Genomic DNA, 21,315 nt, shown 5'->3' on the forward strand with positions numbered 1-21,315 from the left:
ACTTGGAACAATTACATATTTAAAAAGAAAGTCAATTATACTGAATTTTAAAATTCAATTTTAGAGACTTGCACTTTGAGCCATGTTGGGATAACTGATACCAGATGACCTCCCACTGTAAACAAATAGAAAACTGAACAAAATATATGAAACAGCCATTTTTAGAGACTGGAGAATAAGTACCACAAAACTGTAATCTAAAAGAAAAGAAAAGAAAAATGAGAGGAGTCCTAAAATACTCTAATTTTTTGCCTAGAAGTACATTCTGGAACATAGCACAGACAGAATCCAGGTAGAGCACAGGAGTTCTGCTGAGTTAAGAGGGTAGATATTGGAATTCAGGAAGGCTGAGTGGGCTGGAATTCACAGGGAGAGTAAGACAAAGAGAATTCACAGGGAGAGTAAGACAAAGCTTTGTAGAGGAGTTCCAGAAATCTACATAAGTGGTTCCTTGAGTTTGTTGCTGATCAGTAATTTGTGCATGTCCAGGGTTAAATGCTATGTATTATTTATTGTTATGTAACAAGTCACCTCAAATCTTAGTGGCTTACAATATTCATGTATTGCCTATAGTTTCTGTGGATCAGGACTTCAAGAACACTTTGGTTTGGTGATTCTAGTTCAGGCTCTCCTGAGGTTGCATGCAGTTAGATGTGGCTAGGGCTGCAGTTATTTAAAAGCCTGAAAGAACGTGGAGGATCCATTTCCAAAGGGGGCTCATTCACATGGCTGGAAGGTTGGTACTGGCTATCGGCATGAAGCTATAGTTCCTGTTAAAAGGGCTGTTTGAGTATCCTCACAGTACAGTAGCTAGCTTTCCCCAGAATGAGCAATCCAAGAACATGACAAGAAGTGTAATACTTTCGTGACGTAGCCTCAGAAGTCATCTCACATCCACATTCTCCCTCAAATTCTTTCCAAGTTCCAAGGCTGAATGCTTCCAAAGCAAATATCATGTGTGCTTTATTGACCATTATATCCCATCCACTGGCAGACGAATGGGTAAACAAAATGTGGCATACACCTACCATGGGGTATTATTCAGCCTTAAAAGGGAAGGAAATTCTAACACGTGCTACAACAAGGATGAATGTCAAAAACATACTAAGTGAAATAAGCCCATTACAAAAAGACAAATACTGTATGATTCCACTTCTATGAGATACCTAGAGCTGTCTAATCCGTACAGACAGAATGAAAAATGGTAGTTCCCATTTTTCAGAGCTGGAGAGGAGGAGGGATTGTTTAATAAATATGGAGTTTTAGTTTGGGATGGTGAAAAAATTCTGGAGATGAATGGAGGTGATAGATGTACAACAATGTGAATGTCCTCAATGCCACTGATACTTAAAAATGATTAAGATGGTACACTTTATGTTATGTATATTTTAACATAATTTAAAATAAAAAATAAAAGGTTTTTTGAACCATCACTCCTTTTAACATATGCCTCCAACTATTCACAACTTTAGAAAAACGAATTTAAACTAATATATAAAGTTCTATAATTTTTTTACTCATTAACCCAAATTAATATTGTTAGAATTTCAAGTAGTATAAGATAAATAAAAATTCCTAGAGCTGCTTAAATCACTCACCAGCAATTCCTCTTTCTACGTGTAAAGCTAGTGTTGTTTTTCCTTCAAAATGGATATATCTGTTAACACTTACTATATGCCTAATATTAAGTAACTATTACATAGTAAACAATTTCATTATTTCTATTTTTTTTTTTTTTTTTTTTTTTGAGACGGAGTCTCACTCTGTTGCCCAGGCTGGAGTGCAGTGGCCGGATCTCAGCTCACTGCAAGCTCCACCTCCCGGGTTCACGCCATTCTCCTGCCTCAGCCTCCCGAGTAGCTGGGACTACAGGCGCCCGCCACCTTGCCCGGCTAGTTTTTTTTTTTTGTATTTTTTAGTAGAGACGGGGTTTCACCGTGTTAGCCAGGACGGTCTCGATCTCCTGACCTCGTGATCCACCTGTCTCGGCCTCCCAAAGTGCTGGGATTACAGGCTTGAGCCACCGCGCCCGGCCTCATTATTTCATTTAATCCTTAGAATATAATTGTATGTCAGGCTTTCCTATTACCCCATTTTTCAAGTACAACCAAAAGTTATGAATTATTAAGTAACTTGCCCATGGTATTATTCTTCCCATTTTCACATTTATGAAATCAAATCTTAAAGACATTAAAAATTTCATAAGTCTTTTTGTGAACTAAAAGTCATAATATCAAATCAAACCCACATAGTTCCAAGGTTCAAACTCTAATTTATTAAATATGATCATCTGAAACAGTTCCCATCCTTCAAGAGGAATTGAGGCCAGTGAAACCTAGTCAGCTGGACTTTTATAGTGAGAATTCATCAGTTCCAGCCACCCTGGGAATTAAACACAGACCCTAAAACAGTGATTCTCAAAATGTAGCAGACCAGGGAAAAAAGAGTCTGGAAATTTGTGAAAGCCCCAGAATCAGAAACTGAGAATGGGGCTGTGAAATCTGTTTTAACAAGACCTTTTGATGATTATATGCATGCTAAAGTTTCAGAACATCTTGTCTAGATGACCAGCAGGACCAAGTTTTCAGGTTCCCTACCCAAGGTAGGGAAATATAATTTGTTTTGGATTACAAAGTATCTCTTCACTTTCCCAAGCACAGTAAATATATTCTTCTTATCTCTAAAAACTTAATTTTAATTGAGATTACTTCCAAAATATGAAATCAAGATTTACCTTCAATAAAACTTATTAAACACAAACCAACTGATTCAACTTTAGACATTTGTGAATAGTCTAATATAAATGCCTAGGTTATCAGTAAGGCTAATTTTTAAATTCAGTGTAATTTCAAAGGTTTTATCATCTTCCAGTAAGTAACAGAATAAATAAGAATTCCTAGAGTTGCTTAAATTGCTTATCAGCAGTTCCCCTCCCTAAAGGTAAAGCATGTATTCTTTGCAATCTCTCTAGCCAAGTCTATTCAATTCATTTTCACAATTTTAAATTTAACTAAGTTTATCCAAGAAAATGGATGATTATTTATTAAATTACCTGTATAAATAACATTCCCTTCTTGGCATTCAGGAAGAGGCCTTTTCCCACGCTTGTGTGCTTTTTCCCGAAATCTTACTGTTATCACCACATTCGGATTACCAGTACTGCAATTCATTTCAGAAAAAGATTTGGTTTCCACAAGGTTTCCAAACTTTTTGTTGACAAAATGGTGGACAGCTTTTCTGTGGTCTTTGTTTGCATCAGGTTTAAAGGTAAATTTGGAATTTTCTTTCTTCGCATCCAAATATTTAAAAAAGTCAAATGCTTCCTCTTCAGATACCAAATGACAAAGTTCTTTATACTCAAGATTTGGTTTTACAACAATTTCACTGTTTTTTCCTACAGTTATTAAAAATGGAAATTTCTGCCTAATGGCACTATGTAAACTAGCCCTCTGGTTTTTGTCAAGGATTCTGCCTATTGAGAATTCAAGAGGTAGTCCAATTAGCTCTGTTTCAGAAAGCCACTTCTCTTTTATATCACAGGCAAAATTATTCAGTAACTCATGAGTTTTTTCATCTAAAAAGGAGCTTAAAACATCAGCTTTTTCTTCACATTTGGAAGTTCCATCACTGATAGTATCTTCCTTTTCTGAACCAGACGGATGATTTTGGTCACCATCAGTGTACTTAACCAAAGTATTAACTTCTTGGTTTCTTCCATCTTCAAAGGACAGATTTTGGAGATCTAGTTTTGTTTTTTTGGGAAAATTATTTGGCTCAGGTTGTATTTCACTAATCTTGAAAATAGGCTCATTGATGGTCTTATTAACTAACTGTCCCTGTTCATCAATTTCAATAACAATAAAGTCACTTGGTGAGCTTTTTATAGTGCCATGAAATCCAATATGATCATTAAAGAAACACAAAGAACTAAACCTGATTCTATAATCTGTATCTTCTTCCATTCTTCTATAATAATGCCTAAAAAACAAAACAAAGAGGTGGTTAGTTAACAGAAAGAGAAATTATGGATGACCAGATAGGAATAGGTTTGCAGGATTTAGTTAATTCTGTCTCTCTTTTAATCCTGAGTCTTCTTAAATGGCATCGTGAATTTATAACTATATGTACATCCTGTGTACTTTGACTCTCCTATACCAAGCTGAAATAATAGGCAAACTATTTCTGGTATAGCTAAAGATTTGTTAACTTGTATCTTCACTCACTCCAGATTTGTACCTATTATCCAGGATTAAAATGAGTCAATTTTAAGTTTATCTTAAAAATATCATTTGTAGGCCCACAAGAAGAGGTGAGAACACAGGACTATAAAACAAAGATTTGTCCAAATTTCATTCCTGGAGTCTAAAATCTCCAGCTAATTCCAGAGAATATGTGGCTAAGTTTTCTTACATTATTAGTGGTTAGTGACAGGAGAGGTGACAAGAAGACAATAGGAAAACTGATGGGTAAATGAAGTTATAAATACAAATTTGTGATTTGATTTTATTTCAAGGTAGGATTAAGTCAGTCCTGGGCCTTCTCTAATGCCCCCATTAGGACAAATAGAAGCTTTCAAGGTTGACCCAGAGGAAAGTTCTAACTATATCATTGGCATCAGACTGAAGAAACCTTACAGAGCTTCCTGGGAACACTACGCAAGAGAATAGTACTCTGATCTCTCACCTTTCACACAAACCCATGGCTACCATACGATATGGAGCTGCAGGAAAGATAAATTGCCCAGGGGCCCCCCTACTACTGAGTTCTGTGTTTACCCACATTCTCCAAGTAATTTATCATCATCTGGACCATCATCTCATATCTATAATGTATTCTACTATTCTGAACCAATTTAGCAAATCACATCCCTTCTCAATCCTTTCAATCATGCCATATAGAAATCACAACAAATTCTCCATATCCTAATTTCCTAAGGAAAATATAAGATATATTTATTTTCCTTAATTACTTAATTTCCTGTACAGTTCCCTCACTTTCTTGCCCTAATTGAAAGCTGGCTATTTTTTCAGGCTGCTTCTTCCTTAGTCCTCTCAAGTGAGGGCTATTTTTTCTTTCCCACCCATCTACCTTAGGACCTGGAGGCTGTAAATATTGTTCTACGTTTGTTACTGTTCCTTGCAAGCCATTTCTTCCTCTACTACTTCCAAAAAACCAATTCTTTTGAAGAGCCTGCTATTGGGCTTTACCATCTGCTGTCATACTCTCTCGGATCCCCAGACAACTCTGCTTCATTCACTGATCTCTGGCTCACTACCTTCTTATGCAACATGATTTTCATGATCATCTATATGGATCATCCATTCAATGTCTTGGACCCTCAAGTCCTCAATCTCAACCTCAACCTCACACCTCTACTTCATCTTGGTCATCCACTGTCATGGTCATAACTTTGACTTTCTCATCTCCAAAAACTGCATTAACCTTAAGCATCTGATTTTTATCACTCCCACTGTCCTTCATCACACCTACTTTAATACTTCCATTCCAAAAAGTTTTAGTTGTTGTGAAGGCCCCTAACTCCTGCTTCTACAACTAGCCCACAAACCAGCCAGAATGGTGTCTTAAAAGGTAAATTAAATCATATCACAATCCAGTTTAAAACCCTCTAATCACATTTGCAATACAATCCAAATTACTTACCCTGGCTTCCAAGGACGTCTAAGATTAGGTACCCTGTTTATTTTCCAAAATTTTGTACCTTTACCCCCATTACCCACTATACTCCAGCTACTCTGGCCTTCTTTAGTACTTTTGTGCTAACTGTTCCTGTTGTCTAAATTGTTCCCTCCCCAACCATATAGCTGCATCTTTTAGGATTCATGCCCTCAGAGAAGTTTTTCCTGGCCAATAATCTACAGGAACCTGCAAGTGATTTTTTTTTTGACACAAAGTCTCACTCTGTCTCCGGACTGGAGTGCAGTGGCGCGATCTCGGCTCACTGCAACCTCTGCCTCCCGAGTTCAAGCGATTCTCCTGTCTCAGCCTCCGGAGCAGCTGGGACTACAGGGACGCGCCACCACGCCTGGCTAATTTTTGTATTTTTTTAGTAGAGACGGGTTTTCACCATACTGGCCAGGCTGGTCCCAAACTCCTGACCTTGTGATCCACCCGCCTCTGCCTTCCAAAGTGCTGGGATTACCGGCGTGAGCCACCGCGCCCAGCAAGTGATTCTTTCACAAAACCCTATTTAATTTTCTGCATAGCAGTTCTAGGTAAAGTTTTTCTTTATTATTTATTGTTTATCTCCTCCAAAGAGAATGTTAGTTCCACGTGAGGAGTAAGCTTGTCTGCCTTATTTACTACTGATGATCCCATATTTTGAACAGTGTCAAGCACATGGTAGGTCTGCAATAAATACTATTGTTAAATAAATGAAAAAGCTAGTACAAAATAAGTGCTGTAGGAGTGAAGTGGAAGATAATTAGGAGAGGCATAATGCAAGAAGTGGCCATCTAAGTCCTCCAATAGTTCAAGAGATAGAAATGAGGCAGTGACCTCACAAGTAATGTACAAACAAAACATGCAACGTGTGAGAGAAAAACAAACAGTCCAGATACAGAGCAGTGGGGATGGGGAGGCAGGGAGAGTACTGTGCTGGAAAATGCAGCTGAGTTCGTACCAGATTATGGAAGATGTTGAATGCCCTGACAAGGACTTAGAATCTATTCGGTGGTCAATGGATGGCTGTTAGTGTTTGAATAGAAAAGGGACACAATCCCAAAACAGGCTTTAGTAAGATGATTCTGATGGAAATGAGCAGGATGTATCCGACGGAGTAACAGTTAGAGGAGTTGAAAAACAAAACAGCATGGTCAAGAACATAGCTGTAGGGATTGGCTCTGAAAGAATAATCTTTTCTTTCTCCCAGAAAAATGGAGAAAGATAGACATTCTAAGCAAGTGAAACAGGTAGGGAAACTTGGGGAGAATGTAATTCCAGCATTCTGGTAAAAGAGTGGAACCGAACCGGAGGGCAGCAAAGGAGCCCACATGGCGTTAAGCCTGAAGGTGCAGTGTTCCCATTCAACAGAGACTGCTCATGACAGTGTGGAGCGGGGTGCCGGGGGCGGGGGGGCCGGGGGGGAGTAGTTTGCTTGGCCCGTGTGAGGAATTCGTTGGCTGAAGAGGGATCCTGAGAAGGTATTAGAGATACTGAACCCAGTCCTGCAGAAGCTACTTAACTTCGCAGAACTAGGGCGTCGCTGCCCTCCAGCACGTCCAAAAGTGTCCCCGACAAGGCCAGCAACTCTACCTGTTTCTTCTCCCTCCCCTAACTCTGCCTGTCCAAAGGCGCGACCCTAGCCCAGGTCACCCTTCTTTGGGAGCAAAGGGTATGGATCGTTCAATGCCAATCTCGTCACCCCCCCGCATACAAGCCCACCATCGCGCAAGAAGCTCGACCCGATCTACCTCGGTTCAGTGGCAAGCATTCATTTGCACAACGCTGTGCGCATGCCCGGAAGCCTTAAGCGTTTCAGCCTCCGACAGGGGCGTAATTAAAGGGGCAGGCGCCCACGTAAAGATGCGCCCTACGCAAGACACGGAGTTTCTCACTTTGTGTAGCCGCCTGAAGGCGCCAAGATGAAGCCATCGGGGAAGTGGGGAGGGGCCTGCCGGGTTGGCCCCGCCCCTCCGCGGCGCTTCCTGGTTCGGCTGGTTCTTCTGTCGCTGGCTTCAGCAGCCCGCTCCCGGGCAGGTAAGGCATTCCCCGCCTTCATGCCTCGGTCAAAGGTCGTCCGAGGTCCGCTTCCAGGTCTTGGCACCTCTGCCCCAGGGTTGCTGTGGTAGGTTGCGGAACGGAAATCTCTATCATCCGTGAGAAAAGTTAGAGAGGAAGTGGGTTCCGTGGACAGAGCTTACTCCAGAAGAAAGACTTGGGTAGGTCCCCGGGAATCAAGAAGTTCGTCGGCCCTGAGAAAGAGCCTGAGGCTTGGAGGGACATCACTCAGCTGTTCTGGGGCGCAGTCGGACCTCAAGTTTCTCACCTCCCAGGCCCTGGGTTCCGTGAGCCCGATTGCGAAATGAAGAATCTTCCCCAGAACCAGGAAGTCAGGCCAGCACCTGACAGATGCCTGTGGCTCCGACAGCTCGCGGAGCCTCCACACGATTGTAATTCGCTTGTTTCTCCGGCCTCCAAGCTTCCAGGGAATTAGAAAGTGGAGGGGGCTTATGGGATCAGATGAGTACATTCGCAGATAGGGGAAAAAGTGTACCTGTCAGCTTGGAAGCCAGAGAGAGACAAAGGGATAAAAGCAAACCCTGTCCAGGTGCGGTGGCTCATGCCTGTAATCCCAGCACTTTGGGAGGCTGAGGCGGGCGGATCACTTGAGGTCAGGAGTTCGAGACCAGCCTAGCCAACATGGTGAAACCCCGTCTCTACTAAGATACAAAAATTAGCTGACATGGTGGCGGGCGCCCGTAATCCCAGCTACTCCAGGGGCTGAGGCAGGAGAATCGCTTGAACCCGGGAGGCGGAGCTTGCAGTGAGCCAAGATCGCACCACTACACTCCACCCTAGGCAACAGAGGGAGACGACGTCTCAAAAGAAAAAAGAAAAAAAAAAGCAAACCCTGGGAAAGCGAGAAAGCACTTTGAGCATTTAGAATGGAAAGAAACGGCGCTATTAGTGCTTCAAAAACGTAACTGCCCAAGGTCCCTTGTAAGCACAGGATATTAAAATCTGCCTTTTCCCTTTCTTGGAGTGGTCCTTGAAGAGGGCTATCAGGAAGTTCAAATTTCTTCTGTTTTCGTGCAAAGCGTTCGTTTGAAGTTTGCCTTCTACGTCTCCAAACTGACCTTCTGATATTCCAGCCCGAACATGCTCCTTCCTCAGCTTTCTCCATCTCAGTAAATATCGGGAAACTTGGTTATGCCAAAAACCTTGGTGCTGTCTTCTCACTCTCCACATCAGCACATAGCTTTCTATTGGCTCCACCTCAGAATCCTAGGACTTATGCACTTGCTCTGCTACCACCCTTGTCCCAGTCTCCAGCCCCTCCCACCTGGCTTATTGGTAGGCTCTCCTAGATGCCTCTTTCTTGCTTCTCTGTCCTTACTCCAACATCCTTTACTCCCAGCAGCCCCGGTATCCTTCTAAGACATGAGTATAGAGCATGTCTTTCTTTTCTCAAAACTTCCAGCCTCTACATCTCACCCAGAGGATAAACAAAGTCAATGCAAAAACTCTAAGGCCCTTGGAGACCTGGCCCCTTTACCTTTCTAACCTCATCTGCTACTTGCCTGTTCCCTCCTATGCAGTCTCACCGTGTCCTTGCTGTTGCCCAGTGGGCCCATTTCCAACCTTTGCATTTACGTTTGCGTTTTGTTCGCATACTTTTCCCAGATGGTCCAGTGGCTGGCTTTCTCCTTCTTTTTGACCTTTAATCAAATGACACCTTATTGAGGCTTCCTCTGACTACCCTATTTATAATTGCAACCCTTTCTCTGTTTCGTTTTGTTCTTTCATTTCACCTGGCACCATCTAACATACTATAGAGTTTATTTATTTGCTTATTGCCTGCCTTCCTCCATTAGAATATAAACTCCATGAGTTCAGGTTTTTGTTTGTTTGTTTGTGTTTTCTCTAATTTTCCTAATGCTTCATCTCCAGGGGCCTGGAGCAGTATCTAGCACATAGTAGACACTCAGTAAATATTTGGTGAGTCAGTGGTATTATATTTTGTTTCTTAAATATATGCAAAGCATTTTCAATTACTTACTGTTGTGTTGGATCAATGTTCAAGAAAGATGTGTTATGCTTAATTTATGGTACACCAGCACATATCCCAGTTTGTAATAGGCAGCCCTATCTAATTTAATAGCTCTGGAAGGCCTCACCAGCTTTTGTTCATAATGATGATGTTAAAGTATCTAAAAATAAAGATTAATGGTTATACAGCATATTTTGCTAAGAATATATGTAAGTAAATAGTGTATTTTAGAAAGGATATAAATATATTAAAAGTACCATGGTTGATCAAATAAGACTGCCAGGGCCGGGCACGGTGGCTCTAGCCTGTAATCCCAGCACTTTGGGAGGCTGAGACGGGCGGATCACAAGGTCAGGAGATCGAGACCATCCTGGCTAACACGGTGAAACCCTGTCTCTACTAAAAAATACAAAAAACTAGCCGGGCGAGGTGGCGGCGCCTGTAGTCCCAGCTACTCGGGAGGCTGAGGCAGGAGAATGGTGTGAACCCGGGAGGTAGAGCTTGCAGTGAGCCGAGATGGCGCCACTGCACTCCAGCCTGAGTGACGGAGCGAGACTCCATCTCAAAAAAAAAAAAAAAAAAAAAGACTGCCACCATCTCAAAAACTTAGTTATTTTCTCAGACTTGTTATTTGTACCCTTTCAGTAGCTCCTCATTACTGTTCTGGAAATTGAACCTAAATACAACTGTGCACATATCTTTAAAAAAAAAAAAGTGATATAAGAATAATTTCTGCCAGAAAATAATAATTGCTCCTTTTTTTTTTTTTGACCACCTATTATGTGACAAGATTTGGCCCTTTGCATGTGTTGATTTTAATTCTTACAGCAATTCTTAGATATTACTATCTCTGTTTTTCAGATAAAGAAAAGCAAGGTCCAGAGAAATATAATTACTAACTCTGGTCACAGTTGGCTTTAGTTAGAACTTAGGCCTGTGCAACCTCAAAGTTCATCTTCCCTCCACCGCTGCACAATCTTTTCCTCTGATCAAAGTGCTAATGAAGCAGTCTTAAAACTTTATTAACACATTTGACAAGAATCTTTTGCCCTCCTGTTTTGGGCATAGTACTTTGTTTGGGAAGGCATTGGATTCCATAAGCAGGTGCTGATTTTAATATATTTCTCAATCACCACCCCACCTTTTATACTTGTCTGAGTTGTCTTATTTGAAAATATGAATGGGTTTTCTTTACTATGAGAGTTAGTGGTAAGACGAAACAGTCATGAAGGTATTTAATTATTTATTTGTAAGCAAAGCCTCCTGTATTAATCCTAAGTGTACTAAGGTAAATCTTGAACAGTTTGAAAGAGATGACACTTTTAAAGTTTTTTTGCACAGTGTGTTTTCATTATTGAAAATTCAGAAAAGCAAAATGAAAACAAAACTATCATAAAAGTCATCACCAAGGGATAACCACTGTTAATATTTTGGCTTATGTTCTTGTAAGTATGTGGTTGGGAGTGGTATATGAATGTACATTTAAAGTAAAATTTTAATTTCTGGGATTTTGAACTTCTGGGCACATGTGTGGAAGAGTTGGCAGAAGGCCTTTTTCCTAGTATCCCTACACTCATCACCTCTGCTGGAAGCCTGGGTGCAGGAGAGCTACCAAATTTATCCCTGGCCTTTAGATAGTCTGGGTTTTTTCCTCAGTTCCTTGTATTTAGCTCTAATTTATAAGACTACTAAGCAGTTCTATCTTTTCTAGCTTCATCAGTCATGTTGTACCTTACAGTAGAGAGAAATCTTAATAAGGAAAAATAACTTGAAGAGAGCAACTGCAGAGTCTATAGGTAACCTAGATACAATTTCTTAATTAAAATTTAAAAATCCTCAGCCTTTCATTCAACACAAATGTCGTGAGTCGTTGCTGAGGTGAATTTGGTTGGGTCCCAGCCAGGAGAGCACCCATCTAACAGAGAAAGCAGATACGTAAACAGTAAAACATAATAATTATTAGAACAGAAGAATGACTAGGTGACATTTTGGAGCAAAAGAGATGACAATCAGGGGAAGCTAACAGTGCCTTTTGAATTGGGCTTGAAGGAATAATAGGCATTTACCAGGGGGCCTTTAAGGTACATGGGCTATTCTTTTACCTGGCCCTAGATGACTTCACTTCCTGTTTCACAGAAAAAAATACCACTATGTGGGAACTCTTCTTCCTTCAAATATATCTGTATTTAAACCTCTGCGTCCTTCTTTCTAGATTCAAAAGAGACTTCTCTCTATTCAAGGCTGATTTCTTCACCTGTATGCTATTCATTATCCCATTTGTATTGCCAAACAACTTAAGTCTTAAACCCTTAACACCAACAGTTCTCAAAGTCTGGTTGGAGTCCCTAATGCTCTTTCAGGAGATTTATAAGGTCAAAATCATGTATAGTTAAAAGATTCATTCAGAGTGCAATGGATTTTAATGTTCCAAGTTAATTTATACAGCTTCAGATTCCACATTGCAGCTTACCTTTAGGAAGTTATTTCTTTCAAATTTTAGTGTAGTATCAAAGAGAAATATCTACTAGTTTGTGAAAAGGCTATTAAAATACACCTTTCTTTGTAACTATATGTCTGTGTGAAGCTGGATTTTCTTCGTATACATCAACCAAAACAATATACTGCAGTGGGTTGAGTGCAGAAGCAGATATAAGAATTTGGCCCTCTTCTATTAAGTTAAATATTGAAGAGATTGGCCGGGCGCGGTGGCTCAAGCCTGTAATTCCAGCACTTTGGGAGGCCGAGACGGGCGGATCACGAGGTCAGGAGATCGAGACCATCCTGGCTAACACAGTGAAACCCCGTCTCTACTAAAAATACAAAAAATTAGCCGGGCGTAGTGGCGGCGCCTGTAGTCCCAGCTACTCGGGAGGCTGAGGCAGGAGAATGGCGTAAACCCGGGAGGCGGAGCTTGCAGTGAGCCGAGATCGCGCCACTGCACTCCAGCCTGGGGGCGACAGAGCGAGGCTCCGCCTCAAAAAAAAAAAAAAAAAAAAAAAATTGAAGAGATTAACAAAACCTTAAAACAATGTTACTCTTCTGTTTTTGAGGAAAAGGTAGTTATTTTTATTAAGATATATATGCTAACATGTATATTTATGATTATTTTAAATGAATTAATAAGTAATTTTTAAATTTCTCAGCATCAATTTAATATGGTAAATATTGGTAGATATAACCAACATAAACAAAAGCCCTTTGGGGTCTACAATCGTTTTTAAGAGGGTAAAAGGTCCTGAGACCAAATTTGAAAACTGCTATTCTCTTGCATACTCTCCTTCCTCTCTCTCCCTACCCCTCCACCCTTGTTTTCCCTCTGCTCACACTCCTCTCTCTTTCTCCTTCCCTTCATAATGAGACTTCTTGGAAAATCTGTTTTTGCCATTCACTCACTTTTTCACTATAGCTGTTCCCAAGTCACCAATGGCCTTCTGATTTCAGAGTCTAACATCTCCATCAGTGTCTATTTGACCTCTCTGAGTCTTTTGTACCAACCTGCCGCCTTTTCTAGAAGTCTCTGGTATGCCACTGTCCTGTTTTTTTTTCTTGCCTTCATGACTAAGCAGTATTTTTTAAAATTCTTCTTTCACATCATTCCTTTCCATTCTAAGCATTCCTAATAGGCAACTTCATTTTATTGTTGTTTCAACCGTATATATGTATATGCTCTTAATTTGTATGAGGGCATTTCAAAAAGTTTGTGGAAAAATTGAATTAAAAGATAAAAAATGTAAACTTTGACTCAGCGCTATGGCTCATCCCTGTAATCCCAGCACTTTGGGAGGCCAAGGTGGGCAGATCACCTGAGGTCAGGAGTTCAAGACCAGCCTGGCCAACATGGTGAAACCCCATCTCTACCAAAAATACAAAAATTAGCTGGGTGTTGTGGTGCATACCTGTAATCCCAGCTACTTGGGAGGCTGAGGCAGGAGAATCACTTAAACCTGGGAGGCAGAGGTTGCAGTAAGCAAAGATTGCATCACTGCACTATAACCTGGATGACAGAGCAAGACTCAAAAAACAAAAAACTGTAAACTTTATTTCTGAACATAAGCTCCATGAAGTTCAAGGCACTTTTGTAAGTGATAACACCAGCCATTTGGGCCATCCCTAAAGAACTGAGAGTCCTGGGAATTTAACCATGTCAATAAAGTCTTTTTACATTATTAACTGAAGAAAAATGGGTGCCCTATGAAGAGTTTTCAAGATTAGGAAACAGAAGTCAGAAGGAGACAAATCAGGACTGTAAAGTGGATGCCTGATGATTTCCAGTTGATACTCACAGAATTGCCCTTGTTTGATGAAAGAAAAGAGGAGGGGCATTGTTGTGATGGAGAAGGACTCTATAGTGAAGCTTTCCCAGGCGTTTTTCTGCTAAACATTTGACTAAAGCTTTAGCAGAAAAGCTTTAGTTTAGAAACATTTAGAAAAGCTACTGTTTCTCAAAAACACTCTCTAATAAGCAGATGTTACCATTCTTTTTGCCTCCAGAAAGTCAACAAGCAAAAATACCTTGAGCATCCCAAAAAGCTGTGGTCATGCCCTTGCTTTTGACTGTCTGCATTTGCTTTGATTGGACCGCTGCCATTCTGGGGGAGCCATTGCTTTGATTGTGCTTTAAGATCATACTCGTAAAGTCATGTTTCATCTCCTGTTACAATTTTTTGAGGAAATGCTTTAGGATCTTGATCCCACTTGTTTAAAATTTCCATTGAAAGCTCTGCTGTCATCTGCAGCTGATCTGGGTGCAACAGTTTGGGCAGCCATCAAGTGGAAAATTTGCTCAACTTTTATTTTCAGTCAGAATTGTATAGGCTGAATTAGTTGTCTATGGTGTTCGCTCTTGGTTCTGCTATTAATTACAGGTACTCTTCATTTAGGGCACGAACCAGGTGAATGTTTTCCTCAAAAATTGATGTGGATGGTCTGCTGCAGCAGGCTTCATCTTCAACATCATCTCATCCCTTAAAATGAGTTACTGATTTGTATGCTGCTGATTTTCTTGGGAGCATTGTCCCCATCAATAAAGCATCAGTGATTTCACCATTCTTCCAACCAACCTCCATATAAATGTGGTGTTTGTTCTTGCTTCACTTTTAGCAGAATTCATGTTGCAGTGGTAGAGGTTCTTTTCAAACTGTCTTACTCTTCTTAGTGCCTCAAACTAGATCCTGTTTAGACATGAATGATAAGTTAGTGTGAGTTTATTTTGGAAATATGTTTTGCAAAAAAAAATTTGAAATCCATGCATGGTTTTTGCATGGTATGCATTTTCCATGAACTTTTTGAAAACCCCTCATATATGAGAATACTTACATAGTGAGCATTCTTTGCTGAAACCTCTCTCCTAAGCTCCATATCGCATATATAAGTACTTGGTATGAAGGCCCCTAGATGGTGCCAAAGGTAGATATTTCACATTTAACATGAGTCAAAAAATAAAAATAAAAACAAACAAACAAAAAAAACCATCTTTGTTCTATCTCCCTTTCTTGTAATTGGTCATCTCTAGTGAAATTGTTTTGATTTGGCCTCCTAAATGTTTTCATGTTTTACTTCTCCATTCCCATACCCTATACTTTTTCCAAGCTCTCATTTCTGCTCACCTGGATTATTGCAGAAGTTTTCAAACTAATTTTCTTGCCTCAATATACATCCCTTTAATTTTTATCCAGAGGAATCCACTTAACCATGTAAGATTATTTAACATCCCTCCTAAAAATCCTGAAGTGGCTCTCCTGTAACTTTTAGTTTATAAGTTCAAACTCTTTGTCTTAGCATATGAGGTACATGGTGATCTGTCCCTGCTACCTTTCCACCCTCATCTCTTCTCACTTAATCACAGGCATCCTATGGTGCAGCCATAGCAAGCTCTTTGCCTGAGACACACATGCTCCCACCTTTTCCCATGCTATTCCCTCTGCCTGGAATTTTCTTTTGGGCTTATTCTCATTCCCTTTCATTCATCCTTCCAACCTCCCACTCCAGGCAAATCTGTCTTGATATCGCTCTCCAGACTGCCTCTGCTTGATGCCCTTTTTCTGGGCCCCATAACACTCTTGCAGCTTTTATCACTCCCTGTCACTGTTTGTATCCCATGGTATACTGAACAGCTTGGAAACAAAGATTTTCTCTTCTCTGTGCTCCCATTTGTTAGTACAAAGATTGACATAAATATTTGCTGAATGTATTCATGAATGAAAGGAAAGGAATAGTCTTTCTGAAAAGGAGAATGGCATGAACAATGCATTGTGTTATAAAAGCAGAGTTGTATGGCATGGATTTTGGAGTCAGACATAAGTGTAAGTCCTGGATCTTTCACTTACCACCTTTGTAAAATAGAGATGATAAAACCGTACTGGGAAATAATTTAGTTGTTCCTAAAATAAATACTGAACAACACCATTATCTACAGTGTGCAAGTCACTAGGTATATATTCATGAATAAAATTAGCATGGTCCTGAACTCATGGATCTTAAAATCTAATATGGGAGACAGTAAACAAGTAAACAAATAAATATTACAAATACATTGTGCAATGATGAAAGATAATTAGGTGAAGGGCAGCTAGACCTATTTAGATGTGGTCAAAGAAGTCCAAAGAGAGGAAGTGAATACTAACGTAGAAGCCTATGATACAGAGAAGCTTTTCGCTTTTTACTCTTTTTGATAGTTTTAGAATGTTGTTCCATATGAACACATTATTTACTCTAAAATTGTATTTTTAAAATATATATAGGGAAGCAAAAATAAGTGACATAAGAATATCTGAGTCTATTTGTCTTAATTGGAAGGAAAGATCATTTCCTATTGAGAATGAGGTACACGCAGAACAAATAAAATCCACATAGAAAGAAGCAAAGATATGAAATAGTCACTAAGGACAATGAGAGGAGACAAGTGGAAGGATTAATGGCAGTGTTAGGCCATTAATGTGGAAAGGGGGTTACCATAAATTTGTATTCACATCAGCAACTCTGGTGTACAAGTAAAATTGTTAGATTTATCCCTAGCTGCAGCTCTCCAGTGTGGAGTAGCAGAAGAAAAGGGGGACTACAGAAATAAAGATTCTGTCTAGAGAGTGACTGAAGTGGTGAAACACAGGTTTTGGCATAGTAGCAAATGAACTGTGGTCAGGCAGATATCATGGACTCAAAAAATGTGCAGAGGTCAAGGAAGAGCAAGCTATGTGAACAGTGGGTGGGGGGACCCTATCTGTTAATGCTACACAAATCATTTCAGTACTTTTTTTTTCTTCTACCAAAGAACGTTGCATAAATTTTTAATCGTAAATGAGTACTGATTGAGCAACATATATTAAATTGAAAGGTAGATGTTTTTATTAATAGATTTGATTTCTGAATATGCTAATTCTGATAGTTTATTGATATTACTGTTAAAAAGAATTGCTCTGGTAAGTGTTTTGCCCCTTTCTATAAATTATACTTGGAAAATATCAATGTCAGAAAAAAGTCCTCCGATTTTTATTGCTATTAATAGGTGGAAAAAGGAAGGAAACCTAGAGGATAATTGGACAAATGAATTACAATTTTAGTTTCATCTTAGGGTATCAGTGACTTGACTTTGGAATGTTTCTTTATTATGGTATAATCAGTTGCTGGCATTTCATATGATATAGCAAAGTGTGATGTAGAAGCTTACAGATGTCATCTCTAAAAGTACTATAAAATTTTAATGAGATTTTTCCATATTTTAGGAATAGAAGATGAACAAACCCATAACACCGTCAACATATGTGCGCTGCCTCAATGTTGGACTGATTAGGAAGCTGTCAGATTTTATTGATCCTCAAGAAGGATGGAAGAAGTTAGCTGTAGCTATTAAGAAACCATCTGGTGATGATAGATACAATCAGTTTCACATAAGGTAACAGATAAAATTCTTTGTATTTGTAAATTCTTACATCACAATATGGAATGATTAATTGGTATAAGTACTGTCTAATATGGCAGTTTAGAAAGTAAACCTCTATACTGTGGAGGAGACATTGGTAGTAAGTAACCTCTTTTTGGTTGTTCCTTTTGCAATTTTGTCTTCTTTCTCCCATATGTCAATAGGGCTAATATTTTGATCTCTCAAATAAGCTTTCTGAGTTAGAATCAATATTCCCACCTTTGCTGTGGTTCCCAGTTTGGCAAGCCAAGTGAAGTTCAGTCTGCCTCACACCTCTCATTTCCAGATTGAAGGAAAATAAGAATGTTATAAGAATGTCTAGTAAAAATCTAGAGCTTAAACTTCAAAGTGTGTAAATCTCTAATGCACTCTAACAGTGTATTTTGGGAGTTTTTCAATTTGACATTTTAAAGTTGTTGCTTACAAGTGTACACTTCTGTGAACAGAATTCTTAAATCTTAGCCAGGATTTCTCAGTGCTATCATCAGATAATTTCAATTTTTCCTCTTTACTCATCTCTGCTCGATTTAGTGTAAAAGATGCATGCAGATTTTATTTTTGTCAGTCATTGCATTTAAAACCGATGTCAAAATGTTTCTTTGGTAGCAAAAGGAAAAGAAGACTCCTTGTTATTTTCAGCATTAACCTCGGAAAGAACCTAATAGCCTTAGCTCCCTTGCAGGAAATGTTTCTCATAAGAAAAGCAAACATGTTAAATTACTTGAAAGAAGCTTAAGTTTAAACTGTGTTAAGCCAATGTTTAAAGATAATTTTTTAATATTACTGTTAAAAACTTATGGAAGATAATTGGGGCAGTGGTGGCAGGAAGATAAAGCTCTTCTTTTTTTTTTTTTTTTTCCTTTTTTCAAGACTCACTCCTGTGACAGAAAAAGCTCTTCTTTACAGAATACCTGCAAATAATTGTGAAAAGAATGGTAGAATGAGAAAAATACCTATTTGTAACCACCAATGAGTAACTGATTCTTGCAAGCTCATCACTGAACCTAAAAAGCATAAGGTGAAAGGTGATTGTTCTCATGCATATGAGCAGGATATGCACAAGATTTTAAAGTATTATAGGCTGGGCACAGTGGCTCATGCCTGTCATCCTAACACTTGAGGAGGCCGAGGTGGGCAGATTGCTTGAGCCCAGGAGTTCAAGACCAGCCTGGGCAACATGGTAAAATCCCATCTCTACAAAAAATTAGCTGGGCGTGGTAGTGCACGCCTGTAGTCCCGGCTACTTGGGAGGTTGAGGTGGGAGGATCACCTGAGCCCAGGAAGTGAAGGCTGCAGTGAGCCATGATCATGCCACTGCACTCTAGCCTGAGTGACAGAGCAAGACTCCCTCAATAAATAGATAAAAAGTATTGTACACAAATTACTTGTGAAGTATGAAAGGGAAGGGTACATTTTTAATGAGGAAATCTGAAGTACATTTCCTTTACCATGTGATCAAATTTTAGCACCAATAATAATGGTACAAAATGCCAATATGTACCCCTGGATGTGATACAATGGGAAGGGCACATTATACCTATGTAGTATTTCTACCAAAATGTTTCATCGGAATTTAATCATGAGAAAGTAGTCGGATACATCTAGGCTGTTAGACTCATTCTATGACATCTGGCCCATATTCTAAAATACACTCCCACAGACATAGATTGAAAGAGAGCATGCACAAGAGCCCAGATATGGCACAATTTTATCAGTTATTCAATTGTTGAATCTAGGTGAATGGTTGTTCATTCTATCATTTTTTCAACTTTTCTGTAAGTTTGAAATTTTTTAAAATCTTTAGAGGAAAAAGAAAAAAACAATATTGGTTAAATTTTTAAATGTTAACTTTTCAAAACTAATTTTTAATTTTAAAGAAATGGAATGGAAAGAAATGGGATGAAAGCCGACTTTGTGATTTTTTTTTCAATTTAATTGAATTACAGTTAAGATTGAAGGAATAATTTCCTAAGTTTTTGTGTATTCTGTTTCTTTCATTAAGCAGGCAGATTTATTAAAAATTATATAGCTATCAGAGTCTTAAGTTATGTGGGAAGTACTATAACTAAGTAGATTGAGAATACACTCTTATGTCAAATGAGATCTGAATTTGGACCTCAGCTTGGATACATCATATTGGCTGTGTGGCTATGGGCTTGTTACTCTACCTCTCCAAGCCTCGCTTTTTCACTAGTAAATTCGTATGATAATCATAATATCTTTGAACATGTTCATGTGTGTACATCCTGTAAACCACTAAGTAAATACCCCGTAAGTACCCAGTAGATTATTATCATCATCTTTGGCATCTTTTTTCCTCCTATTTTTCCTGTCTCTTTGTAATTCTTGCTGGTTCTCTTGTTGTCCCATTTCTTTAATGTTATAGGAGACGCTGTAGGCAAAACAGGGGCAGGGGAGATCAACACCTGTTTTCATATGACCTCAGTTTATAAATGCTATTGTTTGAATGTGTCCCCAAAAGTTCATGTGTTAGAAACTTAATATACCCATTGCAAAAGGGTTGAGAGGTGGGACCTTTAAAGGGCAGTTGGTCATGAGGGCTCTGCCCTTATGAGTGGATTAATGTTGTCATGGCAGGAGTGGGTTAGTTATCTTGGGAGTGGGTTTCTGATAAAAAGGTAAGTTAGGCCCTATTTTTCCTTCTCTCTCTCTCTCTCTTTTCTTTCTCTCTCACATGCACATGTGCATGCTCTTTGCCCTTCTGCCCTTCCACCATGAGATGATGTAGCAAGAAGGCCCTAACCAGATGCAGCCTCTCGATCTTGGACTTCCCAGCCTCCAGAACCGTGAGCCAAATTAACTATTGTTTATAAATTACCCTGTCTGTGGTATTCTATTATTGCAGTACAAAATGAACTAAGACAATAGACTAATTTTGTTTCTTTGTTACTTACTTTTAAGGAGATTTGAAGCATTACTTCAAACTGGAAAAAGTCCCACTTCTGAATTACTGTTTGACTGGGGCACCACAAATTGCACAGTTGGTGATCTTGTGGATCTTTTGATCCAAAATGAATTTTTTGCTCCTGCGAGTCTTTTGCTCCCAGGTAAACTGATTGTGACCAGGGTGTCCACAATTAGGGTGGAAAGACAAATGGCCAAAATAGAAATGTTTCTTCTTACTCTTACTTTTTCCTCCTGGTAGATGAAGTTTACATTTGAGAGTCCCTTTCTTTCTTTCAGCACTCCTCAACTCTTTAAAAAGCAGTACCGACAAAGGACACTGTGGACCCTGCTACTAAGGTGATAGAAGCTTTGTAAGAGTCAGATAGTTTTGTGCCAATAGGAAGTTTAGAAGGAAAGACTTCACACATCTGGCTTAGGCTGTAAGAAAGTAATTATTCTTTTGAGTTCTTGCTTTTTTTCATCTTCAACTTCTACCCTGATGAGATTCTATGATCATAATTTTAAAAAATTGTATTCTGATGTGTTAGTGTCTAGTTGCCTTCCTTATAACCTTTCTTTTCTTCCTTTGATGCCTTTCACACTAGTGGTTCTGAACCTTTATCATGCATAAGAATCACTTAGGTTCTGGTTAAACATGTAGATTCCTAGGGTCTGTTCCAAATCTATGTATTCAGGATTCTGGAATTGGGTTTAAGGTCTATATTCTTAAACAAGTGCTTCAGTGCCTCTGATATAGGTGGCT

At 39.3% G+C, this 21,315-nt stretch overlaps 2 protein-coding genes across 5 annotated transcripts in view; one reads left to right on the plus strand and one right to left on the minus strand.

Annotated features, from left to right (window-relative positions):
• Positions 1-7,518, minus strand: part of LOC112617276 (pseudouridylate synthase 7 homolog-like protein) — a 31,012-nt gene extending 23,494 nt beyond the window's left edge. The window contains exons 1-2 of one of the 4 annotated variants that reach the window (XM_025374023.1): positions 7,431-7,518; positions 3,053-3,978 (exon numbers count right to left, since the gene is read on the minus strand). In XM_025374023.1, the coding sequence (XP_025229808.1) occupies positions 3,053-3,978; positions 7,431-7,450 (946 nt within the window). In that variant the 5' untranslated portion in view covers positions 7,451-7,518. Of the gene's footprint in view, positions 1-3,052; positions 3,979-7,393 lie in introns of all 4 variants that reach the window. The other 3 variants (XM_025374025.1, XM_025374024.1, XM_025374026.1) reach the window with 3 other exon arrangements.
• A 149-nt stretch (positions 7,519-7,667) lies between these two features.
• The window catches only part of LOC112617260 (interleukin-1 receptor-associated kinase 4), a 33,940-nt gene continuing 20,292 nt past the window's right edge, over positions 7,668-21,315 (plus strand). Inside the window, exons 1-4 of the mRNA XM_025374001.1 lie at positions 7,668-7,716; positions 9,631-9,678; positions 17,449-17,618; positions 20,568-20,713. Coding sequence (XP_025229786.1) covers positions 17,458-17,618; positions 20,568-20,713 — 307 coding nt within the window. The 5' untranslated portion in view covers positions 7,668-7,716; positions 9,631-9,678; positions 17,449-17,457. The remainder of the gene's footprint in view (positions 7,717-9,630; positions 9,679-17,448; positions 17,619-20,567; positions 20,714-21,315) is intronic.

The sequence above is a fragment of the Theropithecus gelada genome, unplaced genomic scaffold, assembly GCF_003255815.1.
Source record: "Theropithecus gelada isolate Dixy unplaced genomic scaffold, Tgel_1.0 HiC_scaffold_15987, whole genome shotgun sequence".
Lineage (NCBI taxonomy): Eukaryota > Metazoa > Chordata > Mammalia > Primates > Cercopithecidae > Theropithecus > Theropithecus gelada.